Raw genomic sequence first — 17,830 nt, 5'->3', positions numbered from 1 at the left:
CACAGTGATCTCATGTTAAAAATAAGATAGAACCTGCTTTGATTTTGTGAAATGCTCAGGATTTTATTTTACTTGACAAAATATTCAGAAAAAGCAACAGTTCTCATAAAATACTGAAAACATCTCAGGTGATATTGCATCGACATACAAAGAACCCGGCTTAAGATTTATACAAGAATGTACTGACTTCGGTTACACTAAATTGAAATATATAATGCCCATTATTAAGCTTCGTGAAGACCCTCTCATTTGAAAGACAACGTTAAAATACAATAACCAAAGTCTTTTTAAAATACTGCTCATTATGTTCCCTCTCACATTCATCTGTATCTCTCTAATTCACGTCCTCTACCTGTTTGCTCTAAGCGGTGCAGCTCTGCTCCTTTCACCCACATACTCTTCAGGGCTGAGGTTGTTTCCTTGATGGATCACACTCCTTCTGCAGCTTCACTGTGTGCTCTGGGCGTTGAGATCCTCGTAGTCAGCAGGAATAGTGTCTGTGGCCGTGACAAAGAAAAAAGTAATTAACAAGGATACTTACAGGTTATGTAGCTCACTGTACTGCCTTTAACTAGCAAATACTCACCATTGCAGCGGTACTTCAGGTTGGACCAGATTATGTTTTCCTGCGAGAAGCAGAACACACCCAGTCTCCCGCCTCTCATGCTTGTGTCTATTATCACCCCTGTGTCCGCCACCAGGTCCGAGCCCTCAAAGAATCGAGCTCTGGTTCACAAAAGAAGTGAAAATAGTCAGTTTGCACAGTTTGAGTGTGCGCAGTATATCTCTTTGAGTGCTGACGTGTGTCTGCTTCTACCTGATGTATCCAACCTGAGGTCTGTGCTGAAGGAACCAGCGGTAGGAGACCTTGTCCTTCCAGCCAACATTCCTGGGGTCCTTCCACAGGAGACGGACCTGCTCAGCGGTGTCTCCTGTGTGCCAGAGGGAGTTCCTCAGATACTCACCAGGACCAGTCTTGGACTTCACAACCTAGAGATAGCATAACCCAGATAGTATAAGAGAGGGAGAAAACTGACTCAGCTGTTAAAAGTGGGACATTAAACTCCAAATGCTCCTTGTGGTCGGGTAAGCACCTTGGGTGGTAGCTCACTGCCATCAGTGTGTGGGAGCCTGAGAATGGGTGAATGAGCAGCAAATCGTGAAGTGCTTTGGATAAGAGCCCGACATAAGAGCAGCCATTTACCTTGAGCTGTATTCCCGGCTCAGCAACTGCTCTGAAGGGCGCAGCCTGCCAGTACGTTTGTTCCGTCTGTTTCCACATCACCACGTAGAAGGACGACGAGTCCTGGTAGCCGAAGATGAAGCCAGCATAGTCATCGTCTGTCACTGTGTTCACGTGAAATGTTCCCTCAAAGTCGACTCCACTGAACGCTGTGTAGCCTACAGAGGTGGACAGAGGAGGTCAACGCGTTAGGCTGAGGCTGACAGAAAAACACATCAGGGACGAGACAGTATGGAGGCTTCATGCACTTACCTACAGCAAGGCCGGGGTCAGAGTTCATGGTCTGAACTATCTCCATGCCCTGTCAGGATAAAAAAGAGTGACGTCCCTTTATTTATATTGTTATGGGACTCTTAAGGTATATTGTTTTTGTAATTCTAACACATCATTCATGGTGTGCAAAATGAAGAGGTGATCACATTTTACTATCCATGTAGGAGTACAAGCACACTAAAAGCAAAGATGACTGGCAACTATGACAGAGGTTGAATTTTAGCTTTTGTTTACCTGATTGAGGACCACCCAGTTGGGGTCAATCTGAGAGTCCCCCTCTGGGTCCAGCACTACGGTCTGGTAAGCTCTGAAGTCAGTGAGGGTGACCTCAGCGTTCTCTGGGCAGTGGTCGATTCTATCGATGACATTGTCTTTGTCAAAGTCTCCTTCGCACGCGTCTCCAACACCGTTCTCTGAAATACAACAACAGCACTTAGGAACCACACAGCAGGAATACGAATACTGTACATGTGCACGAACACGCAGGTACTCACTGTCTGTGTCTATTTGGTCTACGTTGACAACTAGTCTGCAGTTGTCTACATCGTCCACTATGCCGTCGTTATCGTCATCATCATCACATTCATCTCCCTGCAAAGGTAAAATAACACATTTGGATGAACATGAACACAGGGACAGCGTACGTGATAACAGCAGTGGTGTAGAGTACAGTAACTAAGTACATTTACTCAAGTACTGTACTTAGGTACAATTTTGAAATACTTGTGATGTTTTTTTATTTTACTCTGTATTTCTACTCCACTAACATTTCAGACGGGAAATTGACTTTACCTTCACTTCATTTATCATTTACTTTCCATATTAAGCAGACAAAACATATGAAACGTTTATGAAATACAATATTTGTTTCTATACTGAAATATCCAACAGTTAATGAATCCAAAACTGAAATGATAAGTTCATTGTTCAAAGTAGCTAAATAAACTGCATAACCATTACTGATTACTCAAATGGATTGGCTGCTTTTTCTTTTATCTATATTAACATATTTTTTAATAAACTGAGTTTTGAACCGTTACAGTGAAGATGTCACTTCAGGCTCTGGGTAATGGTGACATCATTTCTCACTATTTTCTGAATTTTTACAAACCAAACAATCAATCGATTAATGTTGAAAATTATCAGCTGATTACTCCATAATGACCACAATCATTAGTTGCAGTCCTGTAGAAAAAGTAGCAGTAACACAGCTCAGAGGGACAATGAGTACAATTACCGTGAATACTTTATTTCCTGATTATACTTACATGCATTTACTGATGCAATTTTTTCATCGCAGGATTTTACTCATAACAGAGTGCTCTAGAGTGAACGCGTACTTAAATAAAGGATCCGAAAATGATGCACTGAATACATTTAGCAAGGGATGATAAGAAAGATTTAAGTTTAAAACCATTCCATCCTTGTCGGTGTCCAGCTGAGAGGAGTTGATGACAGTGGGACAGTTGTCATTAGTGTTCTGGTGGCCGTCACCATCACTGCCAAACAGGAGGAGGGGAAGGCAAAACAAAAGGTCAGAACTTTCTGCAGGATCAATATGGATTCATATCAAAGGTCAGGACAGCAGGCTCTACCTGTCTATGTTGTCATCACAGGTGTCTCCTACAAGGTCATCGTCCGAGTCAGACTGCAGGTAGACAAAACAAACACTGTTGTTCAGAGTAATGGCAGCAGATTCCTTTTTTTGTTTGGTTTGCTACCAATGGTGCAATACATCAAAGTACATTTAGTTATATACATAATTTGAGGTACTCTATACTTCTACTCTATGACATCTCTGAGGCAATATTGCACTTTTTAACTCCACTACATTTATCTGACATCTTAAGTTACTAGTTACTTTTCAGTTCGCATTTTTCAAACCCTGACTGTTGAAAACCACGAATCTCCAAATTTCATGAATTTTGAAATTTTGTCTTTCTGATAAGTTGTAGGGTGATTTGTCCCTGTATGGCTTGGGAATATTGTTAATTCTCAGGGTAAATAAACTATTGAAAACCTCTGCTTGGATTATCCGGAAAAATGCTGTAGACATTGGCTGTAGATTAAACATCCCGACAATATAAAGTTAAAATTAGTTCAGCCTTAAACATCTACATCACTAAAATGCAACACACAGCAGTATATCAATATTAAACCGAAAACATCATATGATATAGCTACACACTGTCAATGACCATTTTACAGCACAATACTTTTATTTTTTATACTTTACTTGCATTATGATGTTTTTCACAGTGTGGTATTTGTACATATACTTGAGTAGAGCATCCAAATCCTTCTTCCACCTTGGCCTGTTACCTGGTTGGGGTTGACCATATCAGGGCAGCTGTCGCAGGCATCTCCCACCCCATCACTGTCTCTGTCTTTTTGATCTGGGTTCGGCACTCGCTGGCAGTTGTCAAGAAAATTCTTCAATCCTGAGAACAGAAACACCTCAGTACTTTTCAGTGCTGTGTAAAAGCGCTGACAGAAAAATAAAAAAATAAAAAAGCATGACAGAAAGCAGCCCACAGTCACAGCCTGTCAAATGCATCACCAGATGGCAGTGTTTGTTTAGGACAAAGGTGAAATAGTTTCCAGTGGCCTTCGACGCCTGGCGGAGGCTTACCGTGGAAAAATGAGAGAGAGAGGAGACAGACATGACCAAGCGCTTAGCAATCCAGCCCTGGAGCTAAAGACAGAACCAAATGATCAAGAGGTTGAAGCTCTACCAGAATGAATGAACAGGGGTAAACAGAGTACATGCAGCATGTGTAATCACATAGAGGTAAACATGCTGGCACACACAAAGGCAAGAAGTTAAAATTTAGTTTCCAGTGGAACAAATGAGAGGTGTTCTGAAAGGGCACTCAAGTGAAGTATGTGAGAAAAGTTTGCGAAACAACACTTCTGTTTCCAGTTGGAACATTTTAACATACAACACTGTTTTCTACTGAGGTTTAAAAGTTTTTTCTTTCTTAATGACGCTTGAGTTATTTCCTGAGAGCCAATGACCTAACTGGTCAAGGACGTGAATTGGAAACAGAAACAGAAAGACCAGAAGGATGTTTTGAACAGATAAGTGCTGCCAGTCCACACTTTCCACTGAACAGGATTGTAAAGGTTGTGTTCTTGTCTAGACAGCGTGTGGTTTGGATAACCCTCACAGAAACGATAGTCTTTTAATACGATTATCAGACATTAGCTTTCACAATGTGGTCCTGACATTATTACCTCTAATTGATGCAGTAAAAGCAGCAATGATCCAGTTATTACACCTCCCCCAGTAATGACCATCCAACCTTTTAGCCACTGAGACCATTTATTAAAAAAAATGCCTGTCTAATTGTATCCAGTCATACAAGCAATCACACACTTAAGTATCTGCCATAATTTCTCGACTGTTAGATCACAACAAACTTACCGTCCCCGTCCATATCATCGTCACAGTCATCTCCCAGCCCGTCTTTATCGGTATCCCTCTGCGAGGGATTGTCGACTGTTCTGCAGTTATCACAGGCGTCACCATGGAGATCCTTATCGCTGTTCTTTTGGTCCACATTAGGAACGAGCCAGCAGTTGTCCTGGGACAGATAAATGAGGTTTACTGTATAGTGCATGGGCTCAGTGAGAGTGAGTTACTGTTCACAGAGTCTGTGAGAGTTCACCGCACGCTGGTCCTGTTGAGCTAGGTCACCTACATCTATGTTAGCAATGCCATCGCTGTCTGCATCATCATCACAGGAGTCACCCAAGCCGTCCCTGTCTGCATCCTCTTGGCCGGAGTTTGGCACAAACTTGCAGTTATCCTGGAAACACAGTGAAACACACACATCCTTAATGTCTAGTACTAGTGTGAATTTAGGGCAGAGGGTAGTGGGTGTGGACAATGAGTACCTGCTTACACTGGTCGTCTCTGCACTGGAGTGTAGTATCGGGATAGGCGTCAATATCCGTGTCCTTTCCACACACGTAGCCGTTACCAGCCCAACCAACGCCACACTAACACACACGCAGGACGGAAAAAGGCACAGCATGACATTTCACGTAAATGGTGTAATGTGGATAAATTAGTGGTTTACACTCATGATCCATGGGTTTACATAAAGATGAATATGACATCAGTATTTTATAAATCCTTGCCATGCAGCTAATGCTGCCGTCTCTCTCCACGATACACTCGGCATTGGCGTCACAGGGGTTGGGTTGGCCGTTGGAGCACAGCCGAGTTCCTTGGCACCCTCTCACTTGGTCACCTGTGAAGCCAGTTTTACACTCGCCACAGCGGAAGGAACCCTGGCGAGGACAGAACAGTCAGAGTCAGAAACCAGGGCTGTTTGCTCTATGAGAGCATGACAGTAACCATACACCAGTCCGAGTGGTCTTACCATAGTGTTGTAGCAGTTTGAGTTGGCAGTGCAACCTCCATTCTCAGGCGGGCCCAGACACTCATCTATATCGTCACACACCTGGGATGAGAGTAAGGAAAAGACTCATAGTCAAATCAAACAGAGTTAACGTTTCATACATAGTTTATTATTTTTGTTGTTTTACCTGTTTGTGTGACTTAGCATATGCCACTCCCACTCCATTTAACTCTGGTCCGGTGTATCCCAGAGGGCATTGAGCGCAGTGAAAACCAGGAGCAGTGTTTACACACCGGACACCAGGGAAACATGGGCTGAAAACGCACTGAAACACAAAAAAACACAAGATTATCAAAGGCAAACTCATGCTAATTTCATCACCTGGTTGCAGAGACACATACACCTTACAGAACATAGTCCCTACCTCATCTACGTCATCACAGTGTACCCCGTCTCCTGTATAGCCATCTGGACAGGGGGCACACTGGAAATCCCCTGAATCTGTAGGGATGCACATGCTCTGTCTGAAACAGGTCCCGGGTGCACACGAAATCTGAGGCTGAGGCTGAGGCGGAAGCGGAGGCGAAGGCCGAAACGTCTCAGGGCGAGGACCTGGACCTGGACCTGGACCTGGGTTGGTCGGATTGCCTATGAGACCTGTGGGACACATAGACAGATATAAGAGCACCTTGCTGAAATGTAATTTTGTCAGTATTGTCTAAATACTGTGAGAATGAAGTCTGGTCAATGTTTTTCTACGGCTTACCACAGGCTAGACATTCTGCAATGGTGTTCCTCAGAAAAGTTGTCTCCTTAATCTTAACCAGAAAAAGTAGAAATGTTCGTCAGGAAAAACTGTGCTGCTTGGACAATTTTATTACTTTCAAAATTGTAGCAACAGAAGCATATTGGAATTTTATCTCTTGAATGACTACTGAAAATCTGAGGGGTTCTGTAAAGGTGTAAAATGTGTGTCTGCCATAGGCGAGCTCCAATGAACTGTTACATAAACGATCCTCAAAGTGTGTCTGGACTGTATAACCAGCATTTTATTGCCTCAGGCTTCGTTTGATGCCTCGTCTTCTGACAAATCTACAGCTTTAAATGATCATCTGAAATCATCCACTTCCCTCTGCTGCTCTCTTTTAGTGAGCTGTTTGTTGCTGAGGTTACATAAAGTCTTCAACAGGTGCTCAGCCAGTCTGGATTCTCACTTTTCAAAACAAATATCTGCTTTTATTGCAGATCTTACCATGAAGAAAAAGGAAATTCCAATCGGTTGTAAATCAGCCCACATTCCTTCACTTTTTAAAGTATGTAACTCTTCAAAACAGTCAGGGACATTTATTGTTACACAGTGTTCTCCAAAAAAACCTTTTTCTTCCATTTTAGCCATTGGATTTCATCAATTTCATTTAATCTTAGAATCAAACTGTCTTCAAACGATGCCAATCAAACAATCATCAAAATTATTGGGCTATTTATAATAGCTATTTTGAAATTCTGTTCTTCTTTATCAGATCATTTTGAGCAGTCTTTCAGGAGTTCCCCTCATAAGACACACAAGACTGGGACACATGTTACCTGCTGGTGGAGCAGCTCCTTCATCTCAGACAACATGCTCTTCAGCTCCACCATGGTGGCCTGGTCATGTGCCATTCTGCCTCCCTGTATACCTGAGGAAATTTGACAAATCATAAACAAAGAATCAGATCACACCAGGTTTAAGTTAAAACATGACTGCTTGTGCTTGTCAGACAGACAGACAGGAACAATGTTTTCTCACCTAGCACCTGCAGAGATTCACCCTGATCCGTGTGACACTCCTGCAGAGTGGCCACATTGTCAATGGTGTCCTCTATCACCAACTTCAAGTCAGTCAGTTGATTCTTAAAGATGAACACAAAACGAAACAAAATAAATAAAATTAACTGAAAAGCTGTTGCGCTGATCAAACAGTGCTCATATCATACTTTAATGTTGGGACTGGCAATATGTCACTATCAACCATGACTGTCTGATTAACCTGTCCAGTCGACTGCAGGGTCCTAAGTGCCACTTTGTTGGGACCAGCTGGAAGTGACCCAAATGCAGCTGGCAGATCATCCAAAGTGTGCACCAGCCTGCAGTCTATGTAGATGTTGAGGCGGGGCGGGCCGCGCTGTAGGCCGCTGGCGTGTAGCATCACATGGTGATCTCGACCATCTGCCAGGGAGGCGTGGTTGAAACTGGTTGTGCCAAATCTGCTGTCAGTTTTCTGATAACGAAGGGTCACTATAGGTGGAAAAAAAAAAAAAATCAAGAATGAAAGACAGAGGAGAGGAATAAGAAAAGGCAGCAGGAGAACATGAGTTTAAACAGATACAGAGCTGAAAGTCAAAGACAGTGTTACATGTGACAGTATAATACTCCACCCTTGCTCAGTTTGGCCTGCACGCTGAACTCCAGATACTTGGTGTTGTCTCTGGGGTTGATTACACTGTAGAGGGAGGTGGGGGCCTTGTTCTGGAGTCTGAAGGAAGAGAGGAGGAAAGCTTCGTCTCGCCCTTTGTTCTTCAGGCTTCCTTGGAGCAAGTCTGGCAGGCAGTCTGGAGAATCCAGCAGGTCGTAGACTAACAGAGGATAGGATTGTTTAAAAAAGCACTATAACTGTGACAAAGAGAGTCCAGATAAAAAAGTATTGATTAACACAGACAATAAGGGAAACATGCAGTATAGTGGTCAGTCAACAGTGTGTAAGAAGCTCAGGTAACACCAACTGAGAGCACTCTGTGTGGTACACTTACTTTCTTTTATCTCAATATAAATGGAGAGTTTTCTGAGTTTGTGTCTTGATGGCTATGGAACACAGTGTATTATGGATTGTAACTTCTGAGTCAGTATAGTACTTTATCATGTGTGACAGTGCATCTTTATATGTGTGTGCACATGTCTGTGTGTGTGTGTGTGAGCCCAAGTTCATGTTTGCATCCTGCTGTGTGTTATAAAGTGGCAGGCTGGAGTTGCAGAAGGGAGCAGCAGTAAACTCTTTCCACTGGAACAAACCTACTACCTGACACACTCAAACAGATGCACAATGACGCTCGCTAGCAGCCCATTAGTTGAACTGGTGCATAATAAGAAGTGACAGGAAATCATATGGAAATATTTGTGTGCAGATTCCGGGCAAATCGAACTTTTGCACATGCACTTTCTTGGATGGCAGCTCATGTTGTTCCACTGGCCTTATTTAGGTCAGACTGTTACTAGATCCCAGATGTCAGACTCAAAAGGCTACCAAAAAAAAGCCAGATTCTTTTGCCAAACAAATCAACTGACGTACTCCCCTTATTAACAGCTTTCTGCAGATTGAAAGTTGTAAGATAAAGCATCAGATCGTCAGGAATACATGGATACAAATGAGAGTTACTGAAACACACTTATTTGAAAGTGATGTAGAGAGGTTTTTTAACAACATTTTCAGACAGGCGCGGATGGTGAAAAGTACTTACCAATGCCTTGAGCTGAGACTGTGAGCACCAGCTGTTGCAGGACCAGAGACAGAGCCGCTGCTCCGGCCCACACAGCCATCATCAGTGCTTCAGGATGGGACACACCTCAGGAAAAGCTGTGCCTCTGAAGAAAGGATTGAGATTCCTCTTGCGAATCAATACGAGTATCACAGATTTTTCCGTGATTATTATTTTAACAATCCAACAGAATGATGGACAAATCCAGATGTTGAAGCAAAATCTCAGCAGAGGTGAGATGGTTCTGTTGCCACAGCCACAGCTTTTAAAGCAAAGGGGAGGGTCTTTGTACTCCACTGCTGAGAAGGTGGCACAGAGTAAGGACTATTTTTAAGTGTGTGGGAGTGTCCCCTGTGTAATACATTTTAATGGCACTAACACATGTTGAAAACTGTGTAAACAAAGAAATGACAAAAAAGGTATAATGTATGGTATTAAATTCTAAAACAAGTTGCTTGAAGTGCATGAGCTAAATGGGAGATTTTGTTTGTGTTTTTATGATCCTATCCTCTTTGATTAGAGTCATAATAAAGCTTTTATTGATTGGATCCTTGCGTCTACAGTCTTTTGGGGACTTGTGATATACTCTAATACTGCTGGATGTACTTTAAATCTGTCTGTATACAGTCAGCCAACTCTAAAAAATATTTGAAATGGATCGTGGTCTCAGGGGAGGAAAACCTGATTCCAGCTGGCCATTGTTTTCACAAACATCACGAGCCTCTGTCGTAGATGTGGATTTGATCTCCTCGCTCATCTCCAGTAAGCCAGTTGAATGCCAGATGTTTAAAATTTCAGTTTAATTTAATTAAACTTGCTCTTCTTGCTTCTGCTAACCCTTTTCTTTATTTCCATGGATTGGAGAATATGGGGAAGGGAAGTACAAAGAGGGCTAGACCCTGGAAACATTTCACGTTAGATGTCTGGTACTCGTCTTAAAGCTTTCTCTACCAGCCTCAAGTACATTTCATCATCTCAGCTGCGGATCCAGGCCAAAGAGAGACATTTACCATCCCTCGGTGCATTATCACCGTACATCCGTCTCTGTCTGGATGTCTAGTCTCTGAACAAACACCTGGCAGCCTCAGTCAGTCTATCAGCACAGGGACAGACATCGTGCTGGAAATAAGTAAATACCACAAAAATAGAAATTATTATTTAACATGAAAAAAATCTAAATTTGAACTCATCACTTCCATGTTATATATTATGTCAGCTTCTATATACATGAAAGCATATGGTGTTTCAGTGCTCCTTTCAAACAGGCCTTTTACTGCTTGTTTTAACATGTATAAATCAACTAATTGATATGACTATTTGATCATGTTATCTCTAGTCTTGCAACTATTGAAACTACTGGCATAACAATGATATACTGCATTAAATCAACATATAATCAAAGTATAATATAGTATTTAACTCTTGAAATTGAACATTTGTTTAATTGGTGATTTTTGCACTAGGTACTCATAATTCCAGTGGAAATCAAGACTGGAGATAAGTACTGATTAAGGGACAAATCAGTGACTAACTAAAAATGAATGTAGTTAACACATTACCCCTTCATAAAACTTGAATGATTTGACAAGAGACAACTTGATACTAAAATGAAAGTATTTATGTATGTTCTGTGCGCACAGATACAATTTGCACACGTATAAAGGTGTTTAGAAAAATCATGTCCTCAAATATGAATTTACAAGCATTTCTAACACACACACACACACCTTTTTTCAACATGCACACAGAGGGTGATGTACTACTGCAGGCTGTGAAATGATTTGTTAACATTATTTCAAGGGCTCAAAATCACAATGATCACTTAATCGCATCCATAGCTTTGGGGCAAATTTGTATTTTTAGAATGACTATTATCGACTTCACCTGACTATTTGAATAAACTAGTATGTGTATTTCTATTTTGTTTATAGATCAATTGGTCCTGATCAATTTTGGAAAAGTAGATACATTTTCCAATTGTGAGTTCATTATTGACTTTGCGACAAGTATTTGGAGAAACAGAATGGACCTTTTTTTAAAAAAAATTATTTTTAATATCATTGTATCACACATCTCCTCAGCAGATAGTGCATCCACACACTTTTAGGATTTCGAATTGATGTTGTTACATGTAAATGAAACTTTCTCGTCATGTTGCCTTTTTTCTCTGCACCACCTCATAAAGGTGCATCATGCTGAGTTAATGCTAGGATGACTTAATTCTGTCATAATCACCTCAACACTACCAATTTCATGCCTCTTAAAGTGATGTAAAGCGTCACCCTAACAAGCTAATAAGTTTCAACAGGGAATGAACAATTACAGTTGACTTCAGCCAGAGACTGAATTCTCTCACTCAAAACACATTTACATGAATATTCTCAGCTATATATCACAGTTGTATCCTTTCATGTCACTACAGTTGTGCTCAGCAGGTCACCTCAGTGCTTGACAGAGGACTTCTGAACGATGATTTGGATCTTTTCACTTCTGCAGCCTCTGATATGACAGGTACCTCGTGACGTCACCGGCTCCCTCTATGAATCAAAACATGGCGGCTGCCATGGAGCTGAGATGCTGGGGAGGAGACTGGGGATTGCCCTCCGTCCACAGCGAGTCTCTGGTAGTTCTGGTAATGTCATCTTCTCCTTCTAATAAAGAAAAAATACGGTTACGACACCCAGGCCTGCTTTTAAGACGAAAGGCTTCTTCTGCGGGTTTTCTTTGCGGCTGCTCTGTCTATCTCTGGTTAGCTTCCATGCTAACTCACCCACTGCAGTTTGCCTGTTAGCTGCTCGTTTTCGGCTCGATGTGCAGGATAGAAAGTCATGTTTTCAGGTAATTCTAATGTCGGCTCAGCGGCAACACAACAGCTGTGAGTGCACGGTCTGTCCTTAATGTGACGCTGCTTGTCAGAAGTCACTGCAGTGGCTAATAAAATGTGGTCCTTCAAGGTCAGCTTGTTGAAGCTCCGATGTTCATTTTTCTCTGTGTATTGGCCACTCTCTCGCCAGGATGCTAGGGACGGTGGCAGAGGTAGTAATGACCTGTCAGGACATTAACACTGAGGTGTTTGCTGGCTTTTAATCACGGTGTTGTCTCTCAGTAAGTCGGTGCAGTTACTACTCATGCCACAAGGTGATACTTGGGCTTATGTTGACAATGATCCCTATAAAGCACACAATTTAAATATGATGTGATAATTACGCATTTTTGTGGGTTTATTGACATCATACCAATATATGTGTGAGGTACAATGTGTCAGACTTTGTCAGGAATAGTCCTACATTTATTTGTGTTGTCACTGGTGTCACCTACCAAAAACAGGAATTCATGGCATAAATACGTTTTAGGAAATAGGAGTGATGAAACTAGAAAATTAAATCATATGGGGGATAAAAAATAATTGACCAACAGAAAGTAATCAATTTGCTGCTTTGGTAATTCGCAATGCATAATAATATCTTGTTCTAGTTCCTCCAGTGAGGTAATTTCCTGCTTTTCTCTGCTTTATATAATTGTGAACTGAACATATTCAGGTGTGGGATTTTTCATCAGACAAAAGTGATTTATTTCAAAATATAATCAACAAATGAATACAAAAAACTAGTCTATTGTTCTCTGTTTCTACTTTGGTGGATTTTTAAAAAATGTTCTGGCCTGTAGTTGTGCTTGTTATTTCTGTAAATGAAGCTGTTTTTAGCCAGCAGTGTTATCATTGTGTGCACCAAATCTGAGTGCCAGCCTCCTACTGAGGGTACTTTTATTGCTGCGAGCACTCTGCTTCATTGTACGATAGTTATCATACTAAACCTAGCCTTGAGTTAAGCATTACAGTGGTGCGTTAGAGCTGTAAACAGTTCAGCAAGTGTTTCCCTGGACAAGGTATGCTGTAGTGCTTTGGTATTTGGATCAATAGTTTGAGCTTTATATATATGACAGACTTTTAACTCATAAATGGACAAACTGGTTTCTTGTAGCCTCTTTCCTGATTCAAGTGTGGATTTTCTTTCAGGCATACGCCAAGTTTTCTGGAGCCAAACTCACAGTGTCTCCCATAGACTGGACATGGAAAACTCTAACAGGTGGGCCGCAGCTTCCTATAAACCCAAATTTCATAACGTAGCTGTCTAGACACCACATGGGGGCTGCTTGATACACACATGTGGTGGACTGAGAATTCTGTGACTTCTTAAGAATGTACAGTACACGTTTGAAAAATATGGTTGTATTTGTTACCATTCTGTGCAACCTTAATGCTCTTGAAGATAATGCAACAATGCAATGTATACCTAAAATCCACATGACCACTTGGCAGCTCTAATACTCTTAATTGCTGAGAATGTTGTGGATGGTCTGGTTGTGTTCAAATTTAACCAAATTACTGTAAATAGCCTTGAGTTGTAATATCTGTGTGTCAATTTGCAGCAACAGTCCCAGAGTTGATCTGTGGAAACTCTGCACTTCAAGAACCTACACAGATTCTCAACTTCCTGAGGAAACAGGTAAGACTGTATGTGAAGGCTGATCATTGTTCATCAACCCGTTCAGCTGAATAAATAGATTTGCTGTGATATTTGTAAAATATTTTCTGTTCAGAGGTTTAATGCAGACTATGAGCTGTCAGCCAGACAAGGAGCAGACACCATGGCATACATCGCTCTGCTTGAAGAAAAACTGCGACCTGCTCTGGTAACACCATTTCTCTTCTGCTTATTCCTGACAAGCACGTATCTGTGAGGAATATTAACACTCAGAGTGATGCTTTGTGTCCCACAGCTGCACACTTTCTGGGTGGATGCAGAAAACTACGCCAATGTGACGAGGCCATGGTTTGCCTCACGCTCTCCATTCCCTCTTAACTTTCTCGTTCCCAGTAGCCATGCAAACACAGCCCTCTCCCGCATCCTTTTAACCAAAGGAGAGGCGCCTCTGCACAGAATCACTGAGGTGGAGGGAAAGGTAAATATTGATCTGATTAATCAGTCAAAATGTTGTGTCAACATGTCTGCTCCATGTAGTTCTCTTTCAGAACAGTGAAGCTTTCTTATTGTCTTCCTCAGATCTATAGTGATGCAAAAGAGTGCCTGAATCTCCTCTCCTACAGACTGGGATCAGCAAACTACTTCTTTGGCAACTCGTGAGTTCTTTCATGTTTTTTGAAGGACCATATCCACATTGGTGACTTTAACTATTATTCAGAATATATAAACAATATGAGTAACACAATTTTTGATGTCACATAGCCATGTATCGCTTTTCTCTGTCTGTTCCTAAATTTACGACTACATACATTTGTGTTTGTAGGCCGACCAGTCTGGACGCCTTTGTGTTTGGGTTTTTGGCACCACTTTACAAAGCAAGTCTCCCGAGTAGCCCACTGCAGAGCCACCTCAGACAGCTGGATAACATCACGGGCTTCTGTGACAACATCCTCGCAGTCTACTTCAGCTCAGACCACCCTTGTAAGATCACTGCGCACACTGGAATTTCTTACACTATCAGGGCCTGAGCTTGGGGAAAGCTGCACTGAATGATCAAGGGGAAGGTTTTTATTTCCAAGCACAAAAAAAGAAACTAACATCATCAGCACTTTCATTCTTCTCACGTCTTTGATTCACAGCACACTTACTCTTTGTAACTGCTTTTATTTTAACACTGTTCCTGTTCCACTGACTCTCTGCCATCTCCTTCTTCTCTGGGTTTCCCCTTGCATCATATCTCTCTACAGGTCCTCCCCCACCTGTTCAAGAAACAATGGATGCCAACCTTCAGAAACTAACGCAGCTTGTAAATAAAGAATCCAACTTGATAGAGAAGGTGCTTCTGCTTTCCTTTTATCTTCTTTGCATGGTTGCATTTGGCAGGTACAGTCTCAGCTGGAGTAAACATTACATAAAGTGTCTCTCACTGAACCATTGTTAAATAACTTTATGCTTGTGCTTGTGTCGTCTGACTAAACTGGACATCCCGTACTGTAGATGGATGACAACCTTCGCAGCAGCCCTCAGCACAAACCCCACAGACCAGACCCCAAACCCAGCCTGGCCAGTGAGAAGAACTCTACGCCTGCCTAACCCCTGACCTGTCAACCCTGATCTAGCCTTATGAATGGAGAAGAAACAGCCTGTAGATGGAAGGTGCTCAACATACTGAAATCCAAAAATCCAGTCATCCAGCTGAACTATAACTTGAATGGCAAATAACTAAGGGAAGTACGACCACATAATTATAAAAGAGACTATTTCACTGCAAGATAATGATGATATATTTCAAAGATGTTAGTTTGAAAGTGAAGGAAAAGTGCATGTGTGAGGTTTTTATAAAAGTTCAGTGCATGTACTGTGCCACGGATGGAATGCTATGAAGAGGTGCTCAATGAGAAAGACGCAGGAAGTTCAAAGGAAAGCCAAAATGAAAAGTCCAGCAGGGAAGAGAAGTGGCACTGTTTGACATTTGAGTGGGCCGCCTGTCCATTTCTCTTTTAACCCCTTCGATTTTTATCTTCTATAAAAAATTACTTTCTTTTTGACCTTTTCTGTTCTTTATCACATTACAGTTGATTGGCCAGAGAAAGCATGTGGGAATGTCCTCACTGGCTTCTTGAGGTTATTGAACTAACTGAGTTAGAGATACTTCTGTAACTCAAGTAAAATAGTGTTTGGCCAGAGCACCATACGAGAATGAGATTTGTTGGGTTACCTTGTTTTTTTTAAGTTTATAATTCTGTGCTACATGATAGAGCATCTCACATCCTTTAGCACCCCTCTGAGCACACGTCCCTTGTGTACAGTATGTACAGTATGTATGCAGTCATGATGACAGAAATAACCAGTTAGTTTTATTGCTTTGCTCTTACCTGCTCTGCTTTGTATAGCTTGTATAGTTGTAAATAGTCTCATGATTAAAAACAATGCAATTTATTTCTGGTTTCCTCTAATAGAGCTGATCAGCTTGTTCATAGTCTTTGTTAGAATCACTGAGGTAATGAAAGGGCCTTTCACACTGTATTAACTTATTCATGCAAAATATTTGGGATTAATGTGTTTGTGTGTTTTCCCAAGGACCATCAGAAACCAGTGTGTCTTTCATTACTGTTTCTTTCAAAATATTCTGTGTTATTTGTACCACTTTTTGCCGTGGTTTTCCTCAACCATTTTTGCACAACTTATTTTTGTTATGATTTTCTGCTGTGTTGTCATTTGCTGTGCTAATTTAACAGTCAGTCAACACCTGAAGCCTCGTCTATTTAGTGCGTCTCATTAACTGCCTTTTTTTTAATCTTACTGTCTGAATTTCTAAAATCTGAAATTGGACTGTGAGTGAGTTGCCATGGGGTTTTTTTTGTTTTGTTTTGTGTTTTTGTTTTTGTTTTTTTTACTGTAGTGTCCCCTACTATCCTCACAAATCATGTATTACTGAACTGTGTCTCTTCCATGTGATTACTTCCATCATTTCTCTGTGTCTCAGTCTCAAAGTATTATTATTTATAAAAATACTTGGGCTCTTGCAACTTCCAAAAGATGAATTCATGGTTACATTCCCTTTAAAACCACATATGTTTAAGCAAATCCATTCATGCGTGCATCTGTGTGCACGTGCGTGTGCTGCCGGTGGATTATAACAGGTTTGTGAGGACCACATGGGTGCAGTGTGCCTTCATGACAGCAAGTGTCTTTGTATGATTGTCAAAATGTTGTCATACGTTATCATAAATGATGTGTATTTTCTTCTGTTACAGTTGTTCATTCTCTGTGGATTATTGGCAACAACTGTCCTCATATTGAAATACAAATATGATAAACCAAACATGGCCACGGTCTGTTTTTTTCGAGGCAAAATACTCATGTATAACTTTATATCATTTCATTAAATGACGTTAAACTAAGTTGTATAAATACAGTTTATGTAGTTTGGTGATGTTATCGTGTTTACCTTTAGTTGACTTAAATTAAACCTGAATCCCTTTTTTATTAGTTGTTTCCACAATTACTCGTGATTGATTGATAAAAGTTGTGGGTTGGAGGTGGTGGCCTCAGAAAAGGTTTGAGAACCGCTGCTGTAAGCCAGTGCAGCATGGCGTGCTATCGGGTGACTTGTGTTTCCAGTAATAATGACAGACGATATAAACTTTCTCCACCTCTCTGAGTATGCGATCGGTTGTTTAGATGTTGGGAGGATAGAAGGCCCTTTGTTTGGTTTTGGCTCTTGACGTGGAAAAAAAACAGTAATGAAGCTTAAAGGAAATGATGCATACTTGACATCAGATATTGTTAAAGTCATCGCTCTCGTGAGGGAGAGACTCCTGCTGAGGCTCCTCTCAGCTGGGTATTTAATAGGTGTGTTAAAGGGAAATAAATAGCACATTTGGTTCTGTTGTCAATTTTGTCCTAAAATGAACATCGTGTTTGCTTCTTTTCATTTCCAAATTGTTG

At 41.2% G+C, this 17,830-nt stretch overlaps 2 protein-coding genes across 4 annotated transcripts; one reads left to right on the top strand and one right to left on the bottom strand.

The window, feature by feature from the left end:
* Nucleotides 1-42: 42 nt before the first annotated feature.
* Nucleotides 43-11,952, bottom strand: thbs4a (thrombospondin 4a). Its single transcript, XM_037097129.1, has 24 exons — nucleotides 11,836-11,952; nucleotides 9,378-10,514; nucleotides 8,301-8,498; nucleotides 7,913-8,160; nucleotides 7,673-7,775; nucleotides 7,471-7,562; nucleotides 6,653-6,704; nucleotides 6,311-6,543; nucleotides 6,074-6,211; nucleotides 5,908-5,988; nucleotides 5,663-5,815; nucleotides 5,417-5,521; nucleotides 5,221-5,328; nucleotides 4,944-5,103; nucleotides 3,839-3,957; nucleotides 3,112-3,164; nucleotides 2,931-3,015; nucleotides 2,011-2,107; nucleotides 1,751-1,929; nucleotides 1,496-1,544; nucleotides 1,205-1,401; nucleotides 818-990; nucleotides 587-726; nucleotides 43-497 (listed from the first exon to the last, which is right to left on the bottom strand). The coding sequence occupies exons 2-24, from the start codon at nucleotides 9,457-9,459 to the stop codon at nucleotides 448-450; spliced, it is 2,895 nt and encodes a 964-aa protein (XP_036953024.1). The 5' UTR covers nucleotides 9,460-10,514; nucleotides 11,836-11,952; the 3' UTR covers nucleotides 43-447.
* On the top strand, nucleotides 11,912-17,208 carry mtx3 (metaxin 3). Of its 3 annotated transcripts, none has more exons than XM_037097134.1 (9): nucleotides 11,912-12,027; nucleotides 13,411-13,480; nucleotides 13,824-13,900; nucleotides 13,995-14,087; nucleotides 14,175-14,357; nucleotides 14,459-14,535; nucleotides 14,703-14,860; nucleotides 15,127-15,215; nucleotides 15,377-17,208. In XM_037097134.1, exons 1-9 carry the CDS (start codon nucleotides 11,935-11,937, stop codon nucleotides 15,470-15,472), a joined length of 936 nt encoding a protein of 311 aa, XP_036953029.1. In that variant the 5' UTR covers nucleotides 11,912-11,934; the 3' UTR covers nucleotides 15,473-17,208. The 3 variants fall into 3 exon arrangements, with proteins under 3 accessions (XP_036953029.1, XP_036953028.1, XP_036953031.1); XM_037097133.1 differs by having other exon boundaries at nucleotides 15,127-15,262; XM_037097136.1 differs by lacking the exon at nucleotides 15,127-15,215.
* The last annotated feature ends 622 nt before the right edge of the window (nucleotides 17,209-17,830 follow it).

Source organism: Acanthopagrus latus, chromosome 5 (assembly GCF_904848185.1).
Source record: "Acanthopagrus latus isolate v.2019 chromosome 5, fAcaLat1.1, whole genome shotgun sequence".
Classification (NCBI taxonomy): Eukaryota; Metazoa; Chordata; class Actinopteri; order Spariformes; family Sparidae; genus Acanthopagrus; species Acanthopagrus latus.
This window is presented reverse-complemented; position numbering and strand designations above follow the sequence as displayed.

Coding starts and splice junctions, on each gene's coding strand:
- thbs4a (XM_037097129.1), bottom strand. CDS start 9,459: ATGATGGCTGTGTGGGCCGGAGCAGCGGCTCTGTCTCTGGTCCTGCAA. Junction 7,563..7,672: donor TGAATCTCTGCAGGTGCTAG/GTGAGAAAACAT, acceptor AAATTTCCTCAG/GTATACAGGGAGGCAGAATG. Junction 1,930..2,010: donor AGACCAAATAGACACAGACA/GTGAGTACCTGC, acceptor GTTGTATTTCAG/AGAACGGTGTTGGAGACGCG.
- mtx3 (XM_037097133.1), top strand. CDS start 11,935: ATGAATCAAAACATGGCGGCTGCCATGGAGCTGAGATGCTGGGGAGGA. Junction 13,901..13,994: donor TCAACTTCCTGAGGAAACAG/GTAAGACTGTAT, acceptor TTTTCTGTTCAG/AGGTTTAATGCAGACTATGA. Junction 14,536..14,702: donor AACTACTTCTTTGGCAACTC/GTGAGTTCTTTC, acceptor TTGTGTTTGTAG/GCCGACCAGTCTGGACGCCT.